The sequence below is a fragment of the Aotus nancymaae genome, unplaced genomic scaffold (assembly GCF_030222135.1).
Source record: "Aotus nancymaae isolate 86718 unplaced genomic scaffold, 86718_ANA_hifiasm-v0.15.2.pri h1tg000263l, whole genome shotgun sequence".
NCBI classification, from domain to species: Eukaryota; Metazoa; Chordata; class Mammalia; order Primates; family Aotidae; genus Aotus; species Aotus nancymaae.
In genome coordinates, this window is record NW_026988678.1 from 533,268 (window position 1) to 556,008 (window position 22,741).

General features: G+C 55.3%; 2 protein-coding genes across 2 annotated transcripts in view; both read right to left on the reverse strand.

Annotated features, from left to right (window-relative positions):
- Positions 1-3,120, reverse strand: part of ADAP1 (ArfGAP with dual PH domains 1) — a 55,774-nt gene extending 52,654 nt beyond the window's left edge. Inside the window, exon 1 of the mRNA XM_021668821.2 lies at positions 2,837-3,120. Within this exon, the coding sequence (XP_021524496.1) occupies positions 2,837-2,918 (82 nt within the window). The 5' untranslated portion in view covers positions 2,919-3,120. The remainder of the gene's footprint in view (positions 1-2,836) is intronic.
- A 12,985-nt stretch (positions 3,121-16,105) lies between these two features.
- LOC105729950 (cytochrome c oxidase assembly protein COX19) lies at positions 16,106-22,410 on the reverse strand. The gene is made up of 3 exons (XM_012470918.3): positions 22,305-22,410; positions 19,473-19,584; positions 16,106-16,670 (listed from the first exon to the last, which is right to left on the reverse strand). The coding sequence occupies exons 1-3, from the start codon at positions 22,384-22,386 to the stop codon at positions 16,592-16,594; spliced, it is 273 nt and encodes a 90-aa protein (XP_012326341.1). The 5' UTR covers positions 22,387-22,410; the 3' UTR covers positions 16,106-16,591.
- Positions 22,411-22,741: the final 331 nt, after the last annotated feature.

Below are 22,741 nucleotides of genomic sequence, written 5' to 3' on the forward strand. Positions count from 1 at the left end.
GTTGCAGTGAGGAAAGACTGCACCACTGCACTCCAGCTTGGGTAACATAGTGACACTGTCTCAAAAAAAAAAAAAAAATTAGCTGAGCGTGGTGGCATGGACCTGCAATCCCAGCTACTCAGGAGGCTGAGGTAGGAGGATTGCTTGAGCCCTGGAGGCAGAGGCTGCAGTGAATCAAGATTGTGCCACTGCACTCCATCCTCGGTGACAGGTGACCCTATCTTAAAAGAAAAAAGAAAAAAAGAGATCAGACACCCCAGTCCTTCCAGGGCATCAGACAGGCTGAGACTCAAAGAGGAGAATCTGTCTATTTTTCGTTTTTTTGAGACAGGGTCTCATTCTGGCCTAGCCTGCAGTGTGATCACAACTCACTGCAGCTTCCAGTTCCTGGCCTCAAACGATCCCCTTGGCTTAGCCTCCCAAAGCACACCCGGTCCCTAGTCTTTGTTGCAATTTAGCAGGCAGTTCCGAGGATGCAGAGTCACCTCCTCCCTCCCCCAACTCCCACCCAGGATGGAGACCCCCACCCAGGTCTCGTAGGACAGTGGATCCAAGCACACCCCCCACTCACCTACCTGCCAGGCCTGAGATGAGAGGCTCTCTGGGTGGCCGCTGGGTGAGGCCCCCTGTTCAAGGTCAGGGGAACCCACTATTGGGACAGATAATGGGGAGAGTTTGGAAGGAGCTTCTGTGGAGGCTGCAGAGATCCCCAGACTGCCTCCCTCACACCGCCAGTGGGTGAGGCTTGTCCAAGTCCACCCCAGCACCCCCAGGCCTGGTCCTGTCTGATGTCCCGCTATCCTGCTGTCCAGGTCTGCACCAGCCGTGAGCCAGTGCACAGGACGGTGTTCTGAGGACAGTAGTAAGTGTCGGTCACCCCAGCCCCTATCAACACCGGCGAGGCTCCTCTTCACCCTGCTGAGCCACAGCAGGAAGGGGAGGCCCCGGAGCAGCAGGCATCAGCAAAGAAGCACAGAGCCCTCCAGGATATGCCATGGGGTCATGGGGGGCCAGGCAGCCCCCCACCTCCTGACACCTCCATTCCACCCCAGACATAGCCCTCGGGAGCGTGGATAAGCACAGCGGCCAGGTGTGGCCCAGCCTTAGGAGGCCTGGTCTACCTTTGGGGCCCATGTCCCCTAAGACAGCTCCAGTTTGCAAGGCATCAGTCTCCCTGACTGAGAAATGAGAGCAACCCTTCACAATATCCCCACTCCATGGCGCTACACGACAGAGGAGGCAAGACACTGAGGTCATGGGCCAATTCTAAAAAAGCAGAGGTGTGGCCCTGTGCCAGGCAGCGTGGGGCATGGGGGTGTGAGAACTGCTGGGGGGCGCGGGCTGGAAGTGTAGCAGGTGGTCCAGGCACACTTGCACCCACTGGGAGGAGAGGGGCCACTGAAGGGCCCAGCAGACCAGAGAAGTCTCCTCTTCCTCCTGCCAGGCTGGGAGGCCCAGAGGGAGGCTGGAGAGGGGCTCTATGTCCAGAGAAGCTGCTCCCAGGCTATGCGGCCAGAGGTTCAGAGACAAGCCCAGCTTCCCTCCTGCTGGGCCACAGCAATCCCAGGCCAGGCCCTTTCCTCTGGCTCTCTGGCCAAGCATTCCTGAACAGGCAGAAATAAAGGCTGGGGGTTGGTGGGGAGAGTCTGGGGTGAGCCAGCCCAGGGGGCCGCCCCATCACACCATGGCACAGACCCTGCACCATCCTGCTTCAGGAGGCCATGGAAAGGCCGTGGGTCCAACCTGTCCTTCCAGAAAAGCCTGTGACTGTCCCCCTCTGACCACCCCAGCTCCTTGTGTGGCCTCTCCAGCCACACTGCGCTGGACAGCAGCTACCAAGACCTGGGGCTGGCAGAGACCCCTCCATTGCTGAGGGAATCAGGTCCTATTTCTGGGTGTGCAGAGGCTGCATGCTGATCCAGGGCCCTGGAGGCAAATGCAGGGTCTTCCCCGCCCGCCCCCTAACCTTGGCCACCGCTGGTGAGTTTAGGTTTGCTCCGAGGGGCTCGGGCAATTGACCCCCAGATTCCTGGTGTGCCCGGGGTGGTGGGACTGCTCCTGCAGGTCCCTCTCCACACAGGAGAGATGGCCTGGGGCTGACAGCTCTGAGTAGGGCAGGGCTGGTCTGGGCGCTGGGCCCTTTTGCAGCCAATGGCAGGACCAGGCCTGGAAGGGAGGGACTCCCCGCCTTTGGACTCCAGTGCCTTGAAATCCCACAGACCAGGGGCGCAGGGAACCAAGTCAGGGATGCCTGGCCAGGAAAACCGGCGGCAGGTGGACAAGGACCTGCGTCCGGCCCCACCTCTCCCAGGTCCCACCTGTCCTGGCGCCTGCCCCGGAGCAGCCAGGTGCAGTGAGCGGGGGAGGGGCGCCGCTCACCCCCAGGGACCCCCGACCCAGCGCAGGCGGGAGGGGGTGGGGCATGACGTCACCCCGAGGTGGCCCCCGAGCCGGAGGACCCCACGCCCAGGCAGAGCCCTCCGGCCGGCAGTCCGTTCCCTCCCTGCAGCCAGCCCCAATTTCCTCTTTCTGTGCGGAGCCTGAGCTTTCGCAACGCGGCGGGCGGTCCACGGTGACCGAGACACGCAGCCTGGCGGGGGAGGGGAGGGGAGGCGGCGGCCGGGGGGCCTCTGGGGCCCTGGGGAGGCGCCTCCCGCTCCGCCCGGCCCGGGGAGACGTCTGGGTCCCCGCAGGTGCAGCCGGGCCGGGCCCCACCCGAGCGCCGACCTGGCCCGGTGTTCTTCGCCGCCACCCCCGCCCGCCCAGTCCCCGGCACCCCCGCGCCCACCCGGGACCCTCGCGCCCACCCACCAGGGCCCACCCGGCCCGCACCTACCCGGGGCGCCACAGTCCGCGCAGCGCTCATTCCCCGGCCGCTGCAGCAGCTCCAGGACCGCCCTGCGCCGCTCCTTGGCCATGGCCGCGATGCGCCCGCGATGCCGATGCCGGGGCCGGGGCCAGGAGCGTCCGCCCGGCTCGCTAGGACCCCGCGCAGGCCGCCCGCCGCCGCCGTCCCTGCGCCATCCCGGGCGGCCTCAGCCTGCGCGCCGGTTCCGCATTCCTCCCGCCCTCCGCCGCCGCTGCCGCCGCTCGTCTCTCCGCCGCGGTCGCTCAGCCAGTGCCGGCGCGGGGCCCGGGGCGCACGTTGCGCTCTGGCCGGCAAGGCCCGCGGGCGGCCCCCAGCGGCGCAGACGGGCGGGCGTGTGGCCTCCTCCCTTGGCCGCTCCGGCACCCCCAGCCCGAGCGCCCCAAGAACCCGCTGGGAAGTCGCCGCCGCCCACCCCCATCCGGGGCGCAGCGCCTCACCTGCCCGGGCGTGAGGCACCCCCAAAACTTGGCCGGCCTGGGTGGGACCCTCGTGCAGCCGCATGCGCCAGGACGGAGCCTGCATACCCACTGTGGGGCCGCGCAGGGGTCTCGGGCGCAGAGGGCACCTGCTGAGTCCACCAAGACCATGGGCACGGGGGTGCTCGTGGAAGGAAGGTGTGTGTGTCCCTCTGGGGACCAGCGCGCTCACACCATCCCTGCCTGGGAGGGGCAGACAGCAAGCGACAAACGCCACCGTCCCAGGGCACTGAGGCCGCAGAAGGCCCAAGTGGAGCCTCCCCCTGAGACCTACCCCGCCGCCCGCCACCCACAGACAGGACCCACTGGGCACCCCTCCCACTCAGGCAGGCTGAGGGTCTCGGCCAGGACCTGACATGGGGGCTGACCGGTAACAAAAAACCTGGCTTTGATGTCGCCTCCTCCCAGACTTGGGAGCTCTTCTTCTGCATAACCCAGCGATTTTTCAAATTCTTTCCATTTTCTTCTAACATTGTTAACGCAATACATGCTGCTGAAAACAGGCCGGCTCTTGTCTGCTAAAGTGCAACGGGCGCCCTGGGCCCCAGCAGGACTGAAAAATGAAAAGCCTCTCCCCACTGCCTTCCAGGCAGCTGCTATTAACAAACAATTCCTCAGCACCTTTGAGAATGAAGGTCCTCGGCCTGAAGCCTTTCATTCATTCATTCATTCATTCATTCAGGGAGACAGGGTTTCTTGGCTAAGGGCTGTCATCCCAGCACTTTGGGAGGCTGGTGGATTGCTTGAGCTCAGGATTTGAGACCAGCCTGGGCAACATGGCAAGACCCCATCTCTACAAAAAATATATAATTTAGCCAGGTGTGATGGTGGGGGCCTGGAGTCCCAGTTAATCAGGAGGCTGAGGCAGGAGGATCATTTGAGCCCAGGAAGTTGAGGCTGCAGTAAGCTATGATGGTGTCACTGCACTCCAGCCTGAGACGGGGGTCTCACCTTTGTTGCCCAGGCTGGTCTTGAACTCCTGGGCTCGAGCGATCCTCCTGTCCCAGCCTCTCAAAGTGCTGTGTTTACAGGTGTGAGCGCCGTACCCGGACTCTTTCTTTTTAAATGGTTGCATTCATTCTACTCAAAAGTCCAGCCAGACAATGGTGGCTCACGCCTTTAATCCCAGCACTTTGGGAGGCTGAGGTGGGTGGACCAACTGAGTTCAGGAGTTCAAGACCATCCTGACCAACATGGTGAAACCCTGTCTCTACTAAATACAAAAAAAATTAGCCAGGTGTGGTAGCACAGGCCTGTAATTCCAGCTATTTGGGAGGCTGAGGCAGGAGAATCGCTTGAACTCAGGAGGTGGAGATTGCAGTGAGCCGAGATTGCGCCATTGCACTCCAGCCAGGGCTACAAGAGCAAAACTCCATCTCAAAAAAAAAAGTTCAACTGGACCATGACTTGTTCACCTGGTCACTGGCAGAGGGGCATTTAGAGCATCAGAATCACGGTCCACACAACCTCCCCTTGCACCAACATCTTCGCAAGAGTTTTGTGTGGATCTGCACTCCAAGTGGCATCACAGGGGCAATGGCATGGGATGTGGAATGGCTTCCACTGAGGCTGCACCCACCAGAATGCCAGCAAAGGCACCTGTCCCCGTGCTCCAGCCAATGAGGAATTACGGAGCTGCCTAAGCTCTGTCCACCTGAGGCAAAACTTGGCAGCCCGTTTTGCTCTGCGCCTCTGGCATCACATGCTCTCTCCCTGTAACTGTTCACACAGGTCTTTCTCCTCCCTCAGACTGGAGCCTCTGGGGCAAGGACAAGTGCCATTTCCATCTCTGGGTCCCTGTGCCAGGCTTGGAATCCACCATACAGCACGAGCTTTGAGAATGTGGTTTAATAAAGACAGACGAGTGTTAATAGCAGCAGCAGCTCTGTGCTAGGTATTAGGAGAAAGAGAAACAGCCTGACTTGTATTTTTTTCTTTTTTCCTTTTCTTTCTTTTTTTTTTTTTTTTTGAGACAATGTCTTGGTCTATTGCCCAGGCTGGAGTGCTGTGGCACGATCTTGGCTCACTGCAAGCTCCGTTTCCTGGGCTGAAGAGATTCTCCTGCCTCAGCCCCCTGAGTCGCTGGGACTACAAACACGTGCCACCATGCCCAGCTAATTTTTTTATTTTTTGGTAAAGACAGGGTTACACCATGTTGGCCAGGCTGGTCTCGAACTCCTGACCTCACGTGATCTGCCCACCTTAGCCTCTGAAAGTGCTGGAATTACAGGCCTGAGCCACCGTGCCAGACCTGACATGTATCTTCTTACTGAAGCCCCATTTTCAGTTGGGAAGACTGAGGCAAGGGGAGGCTCAGTCACTTACTGGAGGCCACATACCTCAGGACTGGAATAAACATAAAATGATATAACAAGTGACACACCCTGACAGAGCCATTGCCCAAGGTCCCCAAAGAGGGGGAAGTTCTCATATGAGGCATAGAAAAGGCCACAGAGAGGGCTCGAGGTGAGCAGGTGTCCAACACGCCAGGGCTTCCAGCACCAGCCAAGACCATCACCTGCTGTTCCAGGGCCTCCTCCCCATGTGGGGCGGCTCCAGCACGGGGGGGGGGGCGTCCTGCCTTCTCTGTCTTTCCATCTCACTAAGGGAAAGATGACATCACCCAGGAGGTGGGAGGGCATGAGGATGAGACAGAGGTGATGAGCCGCGTAGATCTAAGAGATGTTGGGGCTGAGGTGGATTCTTCTGGAGAGGAGGCTGTCCGGGCCCCTGAGAGCACAGCTGTCCTGGGATCCTGCTGTCCCACTGTCTGTGGTCAGGGCTAGGCAGGGGTGTGGAGCTCAGGACTCAGGAAGAATCCAGAAGGTAACAGCACAGCTCAGGGCAGGCCAGACCCAGACCAGCACTGGTCAAAGGCTGTTCTGGCCAGCAGCGCCTGATGAGGGGCCTGAACAGGCAGCCTGCCTGCTCCTGCTCACGCCCAGCAGCCCACAAGCTCTGCTGAGTCTCCTGCCCCATCTGTCACTGACCTGCATGGCTGTACCAGGGACCCCAACACCCATTCCTCAAGCATCTCCCTAGTCGAGGGCTGGAGGCACCCACCTCCCGTGACCACTCGGCCATGCAGCAGGCCCTAGGCAGGGAGCTCCTGAGAGCAGGGCCAGGCTCTTCCAGTGTTCCCTGAGCGTGGGGCCTGCACACAGTAGGCCTGCAGGCGATTTTGATTGGAAGCTGGCCCCTCCGAGGTCTGCAGCTGCAGGGTGAGCCTCTCAGTTCCAGCGGAGTGGGGCTTTCCCCAGGGATGAGGCAAAGGGACTGAGGCTGGGCTGGGCCCTGCTCTGTGACCATCTTGCTTAACACCCAGTGGAGGAGTTGCTCAACCCAGGAGCTGCCAGGCCTCAGGGGAGGGGAGGGTGGTGAGGTTCGCTTCCCTCTCCGCCCCTCGCAGGGGATGGGGCTAATTCAGTCCAATTATCTGTGCTTGGACACTGCCTCACCCAAGGGCTGTGAGCTCAGAAGGCCATCCTGCAGCCCTTGGGAGAGGAGGCCAGGAAGGGGCCTTCAACATCTAGGCTCAGCACAGGGGTGGGCAGCTCCTGGCTCTGCCTGCCGAGGCCATGGGGATGGGGGTCGTGATGTCAGGTCCCCGTGTGGCCGGCCCCCTCCAGGGTAGCCCACTGGCCGTGGCCTCCACGTCTGTGCCTTCGGCCCTGCACAGACCCTTCCCGAACTTCTGCCTGCTGTGGGGGCCCCGCCACCCCTCGAGCACCTGGAGTAGAAGCTCAGCAGCGCAGTGATTCTAAGGAGCTACACTCAGGAGAGGCTTAAAGGAGACACAGGGATTCCCCAGAAACAGGTGCTGTGTCCAGAAATGCAGGGGACAGGGAAACAGCACCCAGGACCAGAGGTGGTCTCAGCACCGTTTTCTGGGAGTGGGGCTAGACCTGGAAACCCCTTGGGAAGCAGGAATTTTGCAGGGGCCTCCCCAAGATGACACGCCAGGGATGGCGGGTGCACTGGTTGGCTTACTGGGTTTTAGGGCATTTGAATGTATCTTTTGCTTAGTTTTCCAAATAGAGATGGGGTCTGGCATGGAGAAGGGGGGTGTGGAGAGTCTTTCCTGTGGCCAAGGGGCTGGCAGCAGGCACGGGGCTGGGCACTGTCCCTGGGCAGGGGTCCTGCCATCACCCCATCCTCTCCTCCTACGTTGGGCAGCTGGCGTTGGCCTGACAGCTCCAGTCACGGCCCAGGCATCTCCAGCTGCCACTTCTTGAGGCCTGGGACCAGCAGGGTCCTCTGGAGCTGGAATCACGCACCTGGCATGGGGAGGAGGCCCAGCTCGACACGGGATGTCGAGAAGTGCTCTCCTTCCCCCAGCCCTGGTCCCTTTCAGCAATGACTATTGGCCAATAGAGTTGAAGTCCACACCCAAATTGGTACAACCTCAAGAAACAGTGACTTACAAAGAACTCATGCAACTCAATAATAAAAAGGCAAGTGAACCAATTAAAACAAGGGCAAAGAATCTCAATACACACTTCTCCAAGGAAAAGACAGGCACAGGAAATGTTTAGCACCGTTACTCGTCAGGGAAATGTCAATCAAAGCCACAATGAGATGCCACTCCACACCAGGACTCAGTGAAGACGTGTGGGCGCTAGGATTTACAAACAGATGAGTGCCGGTGAGGATGCGGGAACGCTGGACCCTCCCACAGCGCAGGTAGGTTGTGAGACGGTGCAGCCGCCCTGGAAAACCGGCTGGCATGGAGCTACCGTGTGACCCAGCAAACCCACTCCCTGGTGTGTACCCGGGGACTGAGGAAACACGTCCACACATACTTGGACAGTGTTCACAGCAGCACCATTCTTTATTATTATTTTTTTCGAGACAGGGTCCCGCTCTGTCACCCAGGCTGGAGAACAGTGGTGTAATCATAGCTCACTGCAGCCTCAACCTCTTGGGCTCAAGCCAATCCTCCCTCCTGAGCCTCCTGAATAACTGGGAATACAGGTATGTGCCACCATGCCCAGTTAAATTTTGTGGGGTTTTTTTTGGTAAAGACAGGGTCTTTCTATGTTGCCAAGGCAGTTCTTGAAGTCCTGGCTTCAGGTGGTCCATCTGCCTCAGCCCCTCAAAGTGCTAGGATTATAGGCAGGAGCCCCTGTGCTTGGCCAGCATGAACTCATAACAGCCCCAAATGCAAACAGCCCAAATATCCACCAGCTGATGGGTGGATAAGCCAAGTGTCGTCTGTGCACACACCAAGTGCAACTCAGCTATGAACACGCCATGACACAGGTGAAGCTTGAATATGCTGTGCTGAGTGACAGGAGCCAAGCACAGAGGGTCAGGTGGCGGGTGCGGTCACACACAGGCAGTGCTATGCATGTGAGCTTTGTGCATGCACGTCCTCATTCTGAAGGCCGTTTCTCTAGCATTTAAATAAGAACCCAGCAGCTCCTCCTGCTTGGCTGCACGGGCTGAGGCCACATAGACCCCTCTGCCCTGGAGTCCACTTCACCCCTCAGCACCCAGGTGGGATGATACCATGTGCCTTAGCAGACGGGGACACTGAGGCTGGGTCACCCATCTCATGGGGGCTGTTGCAGGAATGAGCCACAGGCCTGTCTGTGCCAGAGGCAGCCACGAGAGATCTCCCACTGACTGCATCCCGCGGAGTCAGGCTGGAAAAGCCCCACAGCCTCACAGAGAGGGAGATGTGGACGTGCATCAGGACAGGCAGACGCAGCCGAGACGGGGCTTGCCTTTCCCAGAGGGGCCTTGCCTGTGCCCCCTCTCTCTCCCTCCCTCCCTCTCACTCACCACCCCCTTCTGTCCATCTGTCCATCATCTATCTGTGTGATCTATCATGTGTCTATATCACCTGTCATCTGTCCCCCACCGTCCATGTCTATCGTCTGTATCTATCATCAAGCAGTAACCTTGTCCTCTACCTGTGTCATCTGTTTATCTGCCATCTGTGACTCATCCATCACCGCCACCATCTCTATCCATGATCTATGAACCTATCCTCTTCCCTCACTTCCCTCCCTTCCCTGCCCCACCCCACACTGTGACTGACACTCCTCTCACTCCCACCTGCAATGTGGCAGGGGGCTGTGACTGTCCCAGACCATGCAGGACGGTGGCCTGTGACCTCTGACATGGGGTCACATGAGGATGTGACTTCTGCCTGGCCCCTCGCCCCTGCCCTGCCTCCATGTACACAGCTGGGCCCCCCTGCAGCCTCCACACTGCAGAGGCAACACGGAAAGAGCCCAGGAACAGGGCCCTGAGCCCAGTCCTGCCCACTCAGGGGCTGGAACCCATACAGCAAGGGAGGAGCTCAGTGACTCCAGCCTCCTCATACCTGCTTGTGAACTGCCCAGCTGAGCCCAGCCAGCCCCAGAGCCATAGAGGTGGGAGCCAGAAGATGAGGTTCGAGGCACTAAGTTTGGCTGGTCTGTGCACAGTGATTGGTATCTGCACTGGTGGCCTCAGAGAATCCCAGAACCCCCAGCCCCATGTCCAGGCCACTCCCTTCAAAGAGAGGCCTCGGTGAAGCAGGAACCCACCCCAGCGGGCGCCCAGGAGGGCTGATGCCTTCCCACATCTGCCTTGAGAAGAACTGGGACCCTGGGGAGGGTCTGTGGCTCTGCTGCCCAAAGGGCCCCTGCCTGAGCCATCCTGCCCCGGCCCCTATCGCTGCCCCCACTGGTGGGTAGATCCCTGCCCTGCCCAGGCTCTGGCTCAGCCCCTGCAGTCCCTCACTGCACCCCACACTTTGTAGGCACCTGCCCTGTGCTGCCCTGATCTGGACCAAACCTGGGTCTCCATACCCCCTGAAAATTGAGCTGGCAGGAGCGGTGGGGGTGGTGGCAGGCAGGTGGCAGTGGGGGCAGGTGGTGGGAGGGGGCTCCTTGCTCTACTTAGATCCCCAAGCCCCCTGTGGGTTACAGAGTCAGGAAGGCATGGGGCTTCAGGATGCACGGCCCTGGCCCTAGCCTGAGTCCTGGGTCAGAGGCCTAGCTGCACGAACCACACAGTCCCTGCCCCAGGTGACAGCCACCTGGCCTTGCCCCTGCAGTTGACCTTTGAGGCCGCCTCAGTGCCGCCACCATCCAGCAGGGGCCGCCCTACCACAGCGCTTCTGCTTCCTGGAAGGTCATGCAGCCCCTGCAGGCTAAGTGGGGTGAGCTCCGCCCTCTGCCCCAAATCAACGTATCCTGTCCAGCCCTGTCAGGTGGTGGCCCCAAAGACCAAGCCCGGTGGCCCAAGTCATGACCCCCGCCCCACTCTTCAGAGTGGACGAGTGGCCGCCACCCTCCCCTTCCGAGTGCAGACACCTGAGGCACACAGCCGTCCAGAGCCACGGGGCCCCCCACTGACCAGAGGGACCTGGTGCCACCCTGGGTCAAGTCTAAGCTGCCCACATGCCTCACAACTAGGAGCTGTGGGGACAGAAGTGTCCCTGAAGATGTGTGCATCCCGACCCCTGGGACCTGTGAACATGGTGCCTTACATGGCAAGAGGGACTCTGCAGATGGGGTTGTTTGGGACCGAGATGGGTATGGTCCTGGATTAGCAGGGCCCCGTGCAGTCCCAGGGATCCTGAGAGGGAGGCGGGAGGTCAGAGCCAGAGACACGCGCACAGGGGCAGGGGTTGGAGGGATTGGGAGGGGCTGCGCTGCTGGCTTGAGGTTAGACGAAGGGCCCAGCTCGGGACTGAGGTACCTCTACACACCAGAGGTGGGAAACAGGTTTTCCCCAGAGCCTGCTGAGGGGGGACACAGCTCTGTTGGGCTATTTATAATTTGAATCAGGGTCTTGCTCTGTCTTCCAGGCTGAAGTGCAGTGGTGTGATCATAGTGTACTGCAGCCTCTATGTCCCAGGCTCAAGCGACCCTCCCGCCTCAGCCTCCTGAGTAGCTGGGACTACAGGTGCATGCCACCATGCCAGCGAAGTTTTTAAAAAAATTTTTTTTGTTGAGACAGGGTTTCACTACGTTGCCAGGGCTGGTCTCAAACTCCTGGCCTCAGGCGATCCTCCCACCTTGGCCTCCCAAACTGCTGGGATGACAGGTGTGGGCCACGGTGTCTGGCTTGGGCCCCTTTTAGACACTGCTCTGGAATAGTAATGCTTGTGTTGCTTCAAGCCACTGGGCAGACAGTAATCTGTTAGTGCAGCCAGAGGAAACAATACAGGAAGCTTCAGGAAGGTGGTTTGCCTTGCTCCTGAAGCCTGGGTGGAAAAGAGCCAGCGCTGAGCTCCGGCTAACTGGCCTGTGTAAATGAGGCCCTGCACATCAGCCCCTGGGCTGCAGATCTGACCCTGGGGGGCTCCGGGCCTCGAAGTCAGCCCTCACCCTCCCGGGAAGAACCACAGGGCCAGGCCTGCGACCACAGCCACCTCTGGTTTACCTCATGCCCAAGGGGAACGCTTGGAAAACGTTCCGGAAATTGTCTTTGGGAGCCTTTTAATAATGTGGCTGGCTTATCATGACAAGTGTATGAGAAATAAAATGCATTCTGCACATGACAGATGATGAACTACCCGAAATATCTTCTGAGAAGCTCTGGCGGGAACAACAGGGTGTCTGGATTCTTAAGCTGAGCACATTTAGCAACCAGACCTAGAAAATCAAAGGCAACGTCGGGAAGCCACTGGTCGTTCGTAAAGACTCAGGCTGTCCACACAATGGAGATATTCTGGGACTCAGCTTTCTTTGCCTGTGACCTGCTGAAACCATTCATGCCAGCATCATCCCTACTGGAAATTCACTGAAGTTATTTCTAAATGAGAACAGACTCAATCTATTCCACTACAGTTTCATACAAAGCATTTTTTTTCTCATTTCAAAATAATTTCAGACTTCCAAAAAGTTACAAAAATAGGACAGTGTGTATACCCAGTTCCCCAAATAACATCTTACGTAACACTGGGAGGTGCTGGCAGTCACTTCGCAGAAGGTCCCTGGGTTTGGGTCTGTGTCTGATGTCTCCTCGGGATTAGATTCGGGTCACGCAGTGGGGCAGGGGAACCAGGTGACACTGTGCTCTCAGTGACGCCACCAGGTCGGCGCTGCCTGTGCGGTTTGCTCCTGGCAGTGACCATGGAGTTAAGGGGCCTCCACTGCTCTGCTGTGATGTGACCACTGTCTCCCTAGAGGTCACTGCTCATCTCCAGGGGAGGTTTCTCAAGACTCAGCAGACACCTGCTTCACACTACACGTCACCCTCATTTCGTGTCCACTGAGGGTTCTTTTTTTTTTGAGACAGCTCTGTCACCAGGCTGGAGTGTGATGGAGCAATCTTGGCTCACTGCAACCTCCGCCTCCCGTATTCAAATGATTCTCCTGCTTCAGCCTCCTGAGTAGCTGGGACTACAGGTGCGCACCACCAAACCCAGCTATTTTTTTGTATTTTTAGTAGAGACAGGGTTTCACCATTTGCTCCTGACCTCATGATCCACCCGCCTCAGCTTCCCAAAGTGTTGGGATCACAGGTGTGAGCCACCATGCCCAACTAATTTTTGTATTTTTAGTAGACACAGGACTTCTCCATGTTAGCCAGACTGGTGAACTACTGGCCTAAAGTGATCTGCCCGCCTCGGCCTCCCGAAGTGTTGGGAGTACAGGCCTGAGCTACCACACCTGGCCTACTGAGGGCTGTAATCTGCACCCATCACTACTGTGGCTTCTCCAATGGCAATTTCCTGTTCCCAACACTTCTTCCACATTAGAATTAATAGAACAGGCCGGGCGCAGTGGCTCATGCCTGTAATCCCAGCACTTTGGGAGGCCGAGGCAGACGGATCGTGAGGTCAAGAGATCGAGACCATCCTGGCCAACATAGTGAAACCCCGTCTCTACTAAAATATAAAAATTAGCTGGGCATGGTGGCACGTGCCTGTAGTCCCAGCTACTTGGGAGGCTGAGGTAGGAGAATTGCTTGAACCTGGGAGGTGGAGGTTGCAGTGAGCCGAGATTGCACCACTGCACTCCAGCCTGGCGCCTGGCAACAGAGCAAGACTATCTCGAAAAAAAAAAAAAAAAAAAAATACAACAGACCCGGCCCTCCCCCCGCCCACTGACATGCTTAACCTAATTACTTATGTCATCTAGACTAGTGGATATTAAATTATTCTGTGGAGTATCATGGCTCTCGGCAGACTTAACCTCTGGCTCAAGTGATCCTCCCACCTCAGCCTCCTGAGTATCTGGGATTATAGGTGGGTAACACCATACACGGCTGATTTTTCTTATTTTTTGTAGAGGTGGGGTTTCACATTTTACCCAGGCTGGTCTTGAACTCCTGGCCTCAAGTGATCCTCCCACCCCGGCCTCCCAAAGTACTGGGCTTGCAGGTGTGGGCCCCACGCCCAGCCTGTTTAACTTCATGCTTGAATTATCCTAGGTTGGCCACCATGTGCTCCTTTCCATCCCCACGTGTTATTTCAACAAGTCCCACCATCTCTGAGCAATTCTTCACTTTCTGGCTCATCCTGTACCCTCTCTGGCCTGGCCCTGGCTCCTTTGGTTAGAGAATGGCCCTGGGTATGGGGGTGGCTGCATCTGGGCCCTCAGCACAGAGCTGGAAAACATTTGTGCACAGCCCCCCGACATAGTCCCCGGTACACACGGTTTCAGTTACCCATGGTCAGCCACAGTCCAAAAATACTAAGCGAAAAATTCCAGAAATAAACCATTTGGAGTTTTCAATTCTGTGCTGTTCTGAGCAGTCGTCCTGCTGGGACATGAAACCTCCTTCCATCCAGCATCTCGGGCCATCCACACCACCCAGCCCACCAGGCACTCAGCAGCCACCTCAGTGATGAGCCGACTGTCATGGTGATGCGGTGCCTGGGTCCAAGAAGCCTTTATTCTACTTAATAAAGGCCCCAAAACCCACCAGTGGTGATGTTGGCGATTCAGATACGCCAGAGAAACTGCCAAGTGCTTCCTCTAAGGGAAAAGGTGAAAACTCCTGACCTAAAAGAAAAACAATCATATGCCAAAGTTGCTAAATTATTTGGGAAGAACACACCTCCTATCTGTGGCATTTTGAAGAGGGAAAAAGAAATTCCTGTCGGTTTTGCTGTCATATCTCGGACTTTATCACAGATACATAGGAAAAAGCACAATCTAGACAGGACTGGTGCCCATCCGTGGCTTCAGGCATCCGCTGGGTATGGAGCATACCCTGGGCAGGTGAGGGTGATCACTCTACTTCTCCATCCAGTTACCTTTCTATGTCTCTTGCTTTGGTCAATAGTTTTCCATGTCAATCAGGCTGGCATCTTCTTCCCCACACCCCCAGTGGGTCAGAGTGCAGCGCGAAGTGGCAGGCCCGAGTGTCCCGTCATAGCCCCGAGGCTGGCCATGCTCATCAGCTGCAGCTCATCCTTCTAGGTTTCTCGTTTGCGGGGATTAGCAGGTGTCTGTAGTTTCCCGTGGCCCTGCCCTTCCCTGCTTTACAGTAAGCTCACGTCATAGAGTCGCACTGCATCAGCACGGGTTCCGTGGTGGATGCATCACAGCTCACGCGTGCTGTGAGGGCACTGGGGTTGCTACAAACAGTGCCGCGGCAATTGTATGCCTACACAAAATATTCTGATGATAAAAAACAACGTTTTGGCCAGGTGCAGTGGCTCGCACCTGTAATCCCAGCACTTTGGGAGGCCAAGGAGGGTGGATCATGAGGTCAGGAGTTCAAGACCAGCCTGACCAAGATGGTGAAACCCTGTCTCTACTAAAAATACAAAAATTAGTCGGGTGTGGTATCGGGTGCCTGTAATCCTAGCTACTCAGCAGGCTGAGGCAGATAATTGCTTGAACCCAGGAAGTGGAGGCTGAAGTGAGCTGAGATTGTGCCACTGTACTCTAGCCTGGGTGACAGAGCAAGACTCAGTCTTAAAAAAAAAAAAAAACCCAAGACTTTTCATAAACTAGAAGTGGTACATTAAAAAGTCTGCAGCACCCAGAGGCCTAACAGAGCAGACATGAGACAGTAGCAGCTGCAGCCGGGAGCAGGTGGTGGAACCCACGGGTGCAGGGCCACAGGGCTGGGCAGGCGGGTAGAGGTGGGCCAGCTGCAGTAGTATTCAGTTGTAAGGGGGTTGACGGGGACATGTTTAACCAAGAAAGGGCTACCACTGTGGGACAGAAACAGAGGGCCTTTGCTACAGAAAGCTGGAGATGGGCTGAGAAGCCTCAGCCACCCACAGGCAGGAGGGGCGAGGGCAGCCCGTTTCCTGGAGCCTGAGGTCGGCCAGGTTGGTGGCCCCCACCTGCCAGAGCCTGGAGACAGCTTTTGCGAGGGTCGTCAGAGAGGACGTGCCCTGGATCCCCCACCCTGTCTCCTGCTGCCGTCCTCCACTGACCAAACAGGAGCTAGCCCCTTTCTGACAGCACCTGTGAAGAGGACGGGTCTGGCCGAGGCCCCAGACACACAGGCACCTGCAGCAGGTGTGGACTCGGGCCGTGTTTCCCTGACTCACAGGCGACTCTGGTGCAGCCATGCTGTGAACATGTGCCAGGGGTCTTGGGTGGTGCTGGCTGGCGAAGAAGACAGTCGTTGTGAGCCTGACCGCAAATGGACTCACATTCTCTTTTTCTGTTAAAATATGGAAGTTATTAAAGTTAAATACCTAGCTTTATAAATGTGGTCTGATACAAATCAGAAAATGACCCTTTGATCATGAAGCTACTTGGTGTTCAGGCAAAAACGGAAAAAATCAAGAAGTCAAATCCATCCAACCCCAGAAGTTTCTCACTTCCTATTTTGTGTTCTACTGTTTTTGTTTTTTTAAAAAAAACGGAAATGAACTAGCCTAACAAATACACACAGGAAAACATTCTGCTAGGGAATGGCAATTTTCTGATGATATCTGTGTTTAGAAGGGACTGAAATTGATGTCCATTTACCTGTTTGAAGTCAGAAAGCATCAGAGGACTGCAACATAAAACCACTCCGCACAAGAGCGCCCCGGTCCTCGAAGACTACAGATCCTGTCCCACGCTCCCCTCCCTCTCAGCCTTGCTGGGAAACTCCATCCCACTCAGGGGTTCAACGCAGAAACACCCTCCTCAGGGAAAACAAGACACCACTTCCCTACCCAGGAGATGCCACCACAGGGCAGAAGCCTCTATTTGGACTTCACAAGGACACCACACACAGTCTAAGGACACCACATGCAGGCCTTCGCCAACCTAAGACGCAGGATGGTACCCTCCGTCCCGAGAGACCACTGAACACGGCCCAGGAGTCTTCTCATCAAAATTCATTTTTTTGCCTCTGATTTTCCACCAATCAAGTCTCCAAATCCCAGTTTCTCCAATGGCTCTTGTAGCATCAATTTTCTAAAAGAAAAAGAGAAAGCCGTCAGGACAGGAGGTGCAAGGAGGAGGAGAGGGGCTCTCGCAGGCCCTGCTTCTCAATGCACACCAGGGGTCCTGCTACCCCATCTACATCCTGGGAAAATGAAACCCGGAGAGCAGCCCCTCAGCCTTGCCCCGAGTGGCTGCCACCCTCTGCACTGGGCAGAGTCAACAGGGCCATGAGGACATGACCACCCAGGGCCTAAGGCCTGTGGCCTCCAGGGATGCCCAAGGGGGCCGCTGCACCCGTGGCTCCAGCAAACCTTTCCCCATGTCCTGGTAAAAGATGTATCTGGACAACAGCTTCATGCTGACCTCGTAGATTTGCATTTGTTGGGAGAATAATGACTCTAAAGATTGTCACACCCTAATCCCTGGAACCTGTGCCCGTCACCTTCCATGGCACCCTGGCAGAGAAGACCTGAGGCTGCCATCCACCCAGACAGAACTGAGACTGAGGTCAACAATTATCTAATTTTTTTTTCGAGACAGAGTCTCACTTTGTCTCCCAGGGTGGGACACAGGTGCATTGCACAGTTCAAGTTCACTGCAGCCTTGAACTCCTAGGCTCAAGTGATTCTCCTGCCTCAGCCTCCTGAGTAGCTGGGATTACAGGCACTTGTCACCACACCTGGCTAATTTTTGTATTTTTAGTAGAGACAGGGTCTCACCATGTTGGTTAGGCTGGTCTTGAATCCTGACCTCAAGCGATCTGCCTGCCTGGGCCTCCCAAAGTGCTGGGATTACAGGCGTGAGCAACTGTGCCTGGCCAGCTAATTTTTTAAGAAACTTTTTGTAGAAACAGGGTCTTGCAATGTTGCCCAGGCTGGTCTTGAAGTCCTGAGCTCAACTGATTCTCCTGCTTGGCCTCCCAGAGTGCTGGGGCTACAGACATGAGCCACCACATCCACCCAAATAATTCCCAGCTGTTTATCACAGTGCAGCCATCTTAGAGACGTGAAAGTCACAACTCAGCATCACGTTTTATGTGCCCCACACTCTTCAGGACAATAGTAACGATGATGTGAATTCACACATGGTGATGTGCCCCGGATCCTGCTGCCTGCTTTACAGGGGTGGCCTCCTCTATCCTCCCCACAACCCAGCCAGGAGACCCCACCACCATCCCACAAGGCCCTCACACACTCTGCGCTGCTGACAGGGGCTGAGGCTGCTCCACCAGGGCATCTTTGTGACCCCTGGTGCCTACTCCCCAGGACGGGACGCAAACTTCTCAATCACTGCAGAGGCTTGAGATCTCCACACACGTACATTTTCATATCAGGCTAACAAGGGCCAAGTGGAGGTGAGAGTAATGTCTGGGATTTCAGCACAGAAGGAAAAAAGGAAGAAAAGAAATGGCTAAAGACCGGGTGGGTGCCGGTTACCAAACGCAGACTATCCTCAACCTCTGCACGTTTGATGATTTTTGTGAACAAACAACCAATCAAAATTCCACAGTCAAAATAACTGACTTATAGAAGGATTTTTAAAAAGGAAAACAAAAAATCAACAAAATGAGAAACACACACCCTGCACGTCTGCCTAGACATCACTTGTCCAGCCGCAAACCTACCAGAGGCCGTGGCCTGGCTCCCTTCCTCCCCGCTGTCCTCAGCAGGTCTCCTGGGGAAGCTGAGCATGAGGCAGGAGGCTTGCTCACACCCTCACATCAACAGAGCCCAATTCGCACCATCTCTAATGCCATGAAGAAATTCTCAGTTCTAGTTTTCTAAAGATGCATTAATTTAAGGCTAATTTAAACATGTGGCTCCAGCCAGTGTGCTACTTAAACAATTAGAGATGGTGAGAGCCAGATTCAGTGTGGCCCCTGGACAAATGGATACCCTGGAAGAGCCTAGCCAATAGCCCTGAAGACAGAACGTGGCCTCACAGGACGTCCACGCTGCTGAGAAAGCCCGTCATCCTTCCTTCTGGCCCCAAATGTCCACACAGATAACCCTGAACACACCTGTGTGGCCGGGAAGGCACAACGGATTTTCGCCTTGACGGAAATGTATGAATGTGTCACGGGAAAATGAAAAGAGAGTTCAAAGTGGATGGGTTAATCGTCAAACTGTCTTCAGCAGTGACACAGCTGTCTGAGGACTGAAATGCCTAGTGAGCTAATCACGGCCTCAAAATGCAAAAATAAAAGCTCCCACCACCATCATATAATTATACGCTACATGCTTTTTTGCATAAGGGATGAGAATAGCTCTTATTTTAAGTAAAAGCTGTGTCGATCATAGCTACAAATGCATTTGTTTTGTTTAAAAGTGAGCTTGGTGAGTTCTGGCTACGACAGGAAGAATCATTCATCTTTCATCATTTCTTAAATAGTCTATTGTTCTCCCTGTCACATTCCAATCAACTCTAAGTGGAGCAAAACAGCCCAGTGCATATTTTTAAGGTCTGAGAATGCGAAAGATATAAACTGTGTAAACTTCAGTCTTTTGACTCAGTCAGCATTTTTATGATGCACAATTTTGAAACCTTAATGACGGGTCGGTAGCAACCAAATTTGGAAAGCAAATGCTCTCTAGAATGCAATCCTGTATAATGCTATTGCTCAAGAAGAGGTTCCCAAGATTGTGAAACAGCTTTTCGTATAATTTCATCTGATAAGCCTCCATTTCAAAGGCAAACAATTCTACAGTCCTGAAAAACACAAGCTGAATCCCAGGCCTGAAAAAGACACACGGTAATGGCCTTGCAGGAAAAAAAAAAATGTTTTAGTTGGAGTAGTGGGAGGTGAAAGTCAGAACTCTTAGCTGTACCTACCTCTCCATTCTGCATTCTAAATATTCTTTCGATTCATTTCTGCACAAAGCATTTTCAAAATAATTGTCATGAAGACACTTCATGAATTTTTCTTTAAAGCTTTTACATTCACCTGGAATGAGAAAGAAAACAGCATGTTCATTGTTTTTTTTTTTAAAGACTAAGTCTCGCTCTTATCCACCAGGCTGCATGCAGTGCAATGGCGCGATCTCGGCTCACTGCAACCTCCGCCTCCCAGGGTCAAGCGATTCTCCTGCCTCAGCCTCCCGAGTAGCTGGGATTACAGGTGCCCAACACCACACCTGGCTAATTTTTGTATTTTTAGTAGAGATGGGGTTTCACCATGTTGTCCAGGCTGATCTCCTGACCTCAGGTGATCTGCCCACCTTGGCCTCCCAAAGTGCTGGGATTACAGGTGTGAGTCACCACACCCGGCCAGCAGCATGTTCTTTTCAAAGTGAAACATGATGCAACCACACAACAGCCTTGAGAGCTGCGCTGCTTTTCTTTTCAAAACTTGTTTTCTCAGGCCGGCCTCGGTGGCTCACACCTGTAATCCCAGCACTCTGGGAGGATCGCTTGACCCCAGGAGTTTGAGACCAGCCTGGGCAACATAGTGAGAACCCTATCTCTCCAAATAAATAAATAAATAAATAAAATTAAAAGTTAGCCAGGTGTGGCACACACCTGTGTTTCCAGCTACTCAGGAGGCTGAGGCAGGAGGATTGCTTGAGCAAACGAATTCAAGGATGCAGTGAGCTACAGTCACACAACTGCACTTCAGCCTGGGCAACAGGTCAAGACCCTGTCTCTTAAAAAAATAATCCTGGTCAGGCATGGTGCCTCACACCTGTAATCCTAGCACTTTGGGAAGTGGAGGTGGGTGGATCATCTGAGGTCAGGAGTTCAAGACCAGCCTCACCAATTTGGAGAAAGCCCATTTCTACTAAAAGTACAAAAATTAGCCAGGCGTGGTGGCGGGTGCCTGTAATCTCAGCTACTCGGGATGCTGAGTCAGGAGAATCACTTGAACCCAGGAGGTGGAGGTTGTAGTGAGCTGAAATCATGCCACTGCACTCCAGCCTGGGCAACAGAGTAAGAATCCAACTCAAAAATAAATAAATAAATAATCAATCCAGCCTGGGCAACATGGGAAAACCTCATCTCTTGAAAAAAAAAATTAGCCAAGTGTGGTGCTCTACACCTATAGTCTCAACTACTCCAGAGGCCGAGGTGGGAGACTCCCCTGAGCCCAGAAAGTAAGGAGGCCAAGGCTGCATTGAGCTATGATTGCATCACTGCACTCCAACCTGAGCAACAGAGTGAGACCCTGTCCCCACCCCCCCAAAAAAAAACAAGGTTGGGCACGATGGCTCATGCCTGTAATCCTGGCACTTTGGGAAGCCAAGGCAGGCAGATCATGAATGAGGTCAGGAGATCGAGACCATCCTGGCCAACATGGTGAAACCCTGTCTCTACTAAAATACAAAAAATTAGCCGGGTGTGGTGGTGGGGGCCTGTAGTCCCAGCTACTCAGGAGGGTGAAGCAGGAGAATCGCTTGAATCCGAGAGGCGGAGGTTGCAGTAAGCCAAGATCACACCACTGCGTGCACTTCAGCCTAGCAACAGGGCGAGACTCCATCTCAAAAACAACAACAACAACAAAAACTAAACTTGTTTCCTTCAGAAACATGCTGAAAACAACACTGGAAAAAACAAATTACAATGTGGTAAAATCAGCCCACTAAAAGGTTAAGGTGCAATCTAGGTGACAGAAGGGCTCAGGGTAAAAATTCTTTCATTTTTGCTGTGTGTTTGAAAATGTCATAACAAAAGAAACAGTAATCTAGAGATCCTTTTTCTTTTTCTTTTTTGAGATGTTTTCTGACTCTGTCGCCCAGGCTGGGGTACAGTGGCACGATCTCTGCTCACTGCAACCTAGCCTCCTGGTTCAAGCGATTTTCCTGCCTCAGCCTCCGGAGAAGCTGGGACTACAGGCAAGCCACACCATGCCTGACTAATTTTTGTTTTTGTTTTTAATCAATGAGAGGTTCTTATGTTTTCCGACTAATTTTTGTATTTTTTTTTAATGAATGAGAGGTTCTTATGTTGCCCAGGCTGGCCTCGAACGCGTAGCCTCGCCTCCCCAAGCACCAGAACAACTGGCCTGAGCCACAGCGGCTCCCTAATTTCTGTATTTTTAGTAGAGACGGGGTTTCACCATGTAGGGCAGGCTGGTCTTGAATTCCTGACCTCTAGTGATCCGCCCACCTCGGTCTCTCAAAGTGCTGAGATTACAGGCGAGAGCCACCGCGCCCGGCCCACAGATCCTTTTTCGAAGCCTTCATGTCCACGGAGGCTCACTTAATTGCTAACTCCAAACCGGAATCCAGTCAGAAGCACTAAGAAATCAGCAGCACTTTTGAGTTTTGCAGCAGACACTGCCAGGCACCGTCTAAGCCCCGGTTGCAGCTGCGGGCTTCGCAGCCGCCAAATACCCTGCTTTGCAAACCCAGGGCACCAACAGCCCGCCCGGGTGAGTCAAAGCGGAGCCGGGGACCCGGAAGCCTGACGCAAAAAGTCGGTGGTGTTGCCCTCGTCACGGAGGCCACGGCCCTGCCAGCTCCCACCTGCAGGGTCCACGGCCGCAGCAGTGACCCGGGACTTGGCGGCGCGGGGCGGGGAGGAGAGAGAGAGAGAGAGAAAAACCCCGCCGTGCCTCAGTTTCCCCGCCTGCACCGTACTAGATGCTGGCACCCCATAGGGCTCTGTGCTGGGCCGCGCCCCAGACACCCACCCCAGACCCCTGCCCGCCGACTTTCCGCCGCTCACCGAAGTGATCAAGCGGGAAGCTGCCCTTCTCCGGGGGCCGCGGCTGGAAGCTCTTGGTCCCGAAATTCATGGCGGTAGACATGTTGGCGACGCCGGAGCCAGCGAGCGCCTTGCGAGCGTACGCAGGGCGGGCGGCGGAGCACCGAGCGTGTCGAGCAGGCCCCGCCCCCATCCCGCCCCGCTGCCCAGGCCCGCCCCCGCCTCCTCGGACTCAGCTCCTGAGCCCCTGTGGGCGCTTGCATGGGCTTTCCCGTCCAGCAGTCGATGGCCGAAGCCCAGCCATCAGCTCTTGGAATGGGTGAGAAACTGAAGCCCAGAAAGGTTCAGCAAATTGCCCGAGGACACAGCGGTACCGGGAGTCTCTGCATCCCAGGTGTCTGCCAGGGCCTCGGTTTCCCCATCGCACAGAGGCCTCATCACAGGGACCACCCGAGGAG

What these genes read in the sequence shown, in the direction of transcription:
- LOC105729950 (XM_012470918.3), bottom strand. Translation starts at nt 22,386, where the DNA reads ATGTCTACCGCCATGAATTTCGGGACCAAGAGCTTCCAGCCGCGGCCC. An exon ending in CTTCCCGCTTGATCACTTCG is followed by an intron (nt 19,585 to 22,304) that starts GTGAGCGGCGGA and finishes TTCTCATTCCAG; the next exon opens with GTGAATGTAAAAGCTTTAAA. An exon ending in TTAGAATGCAGAATGGAGAG is followed by an intron (nt 16,671 to 19,472) that starts GTAGGTACAGCT and finishes TTTTTCTTTTAG; the next exon opens with AAAATTGATGCTACAAGAGC.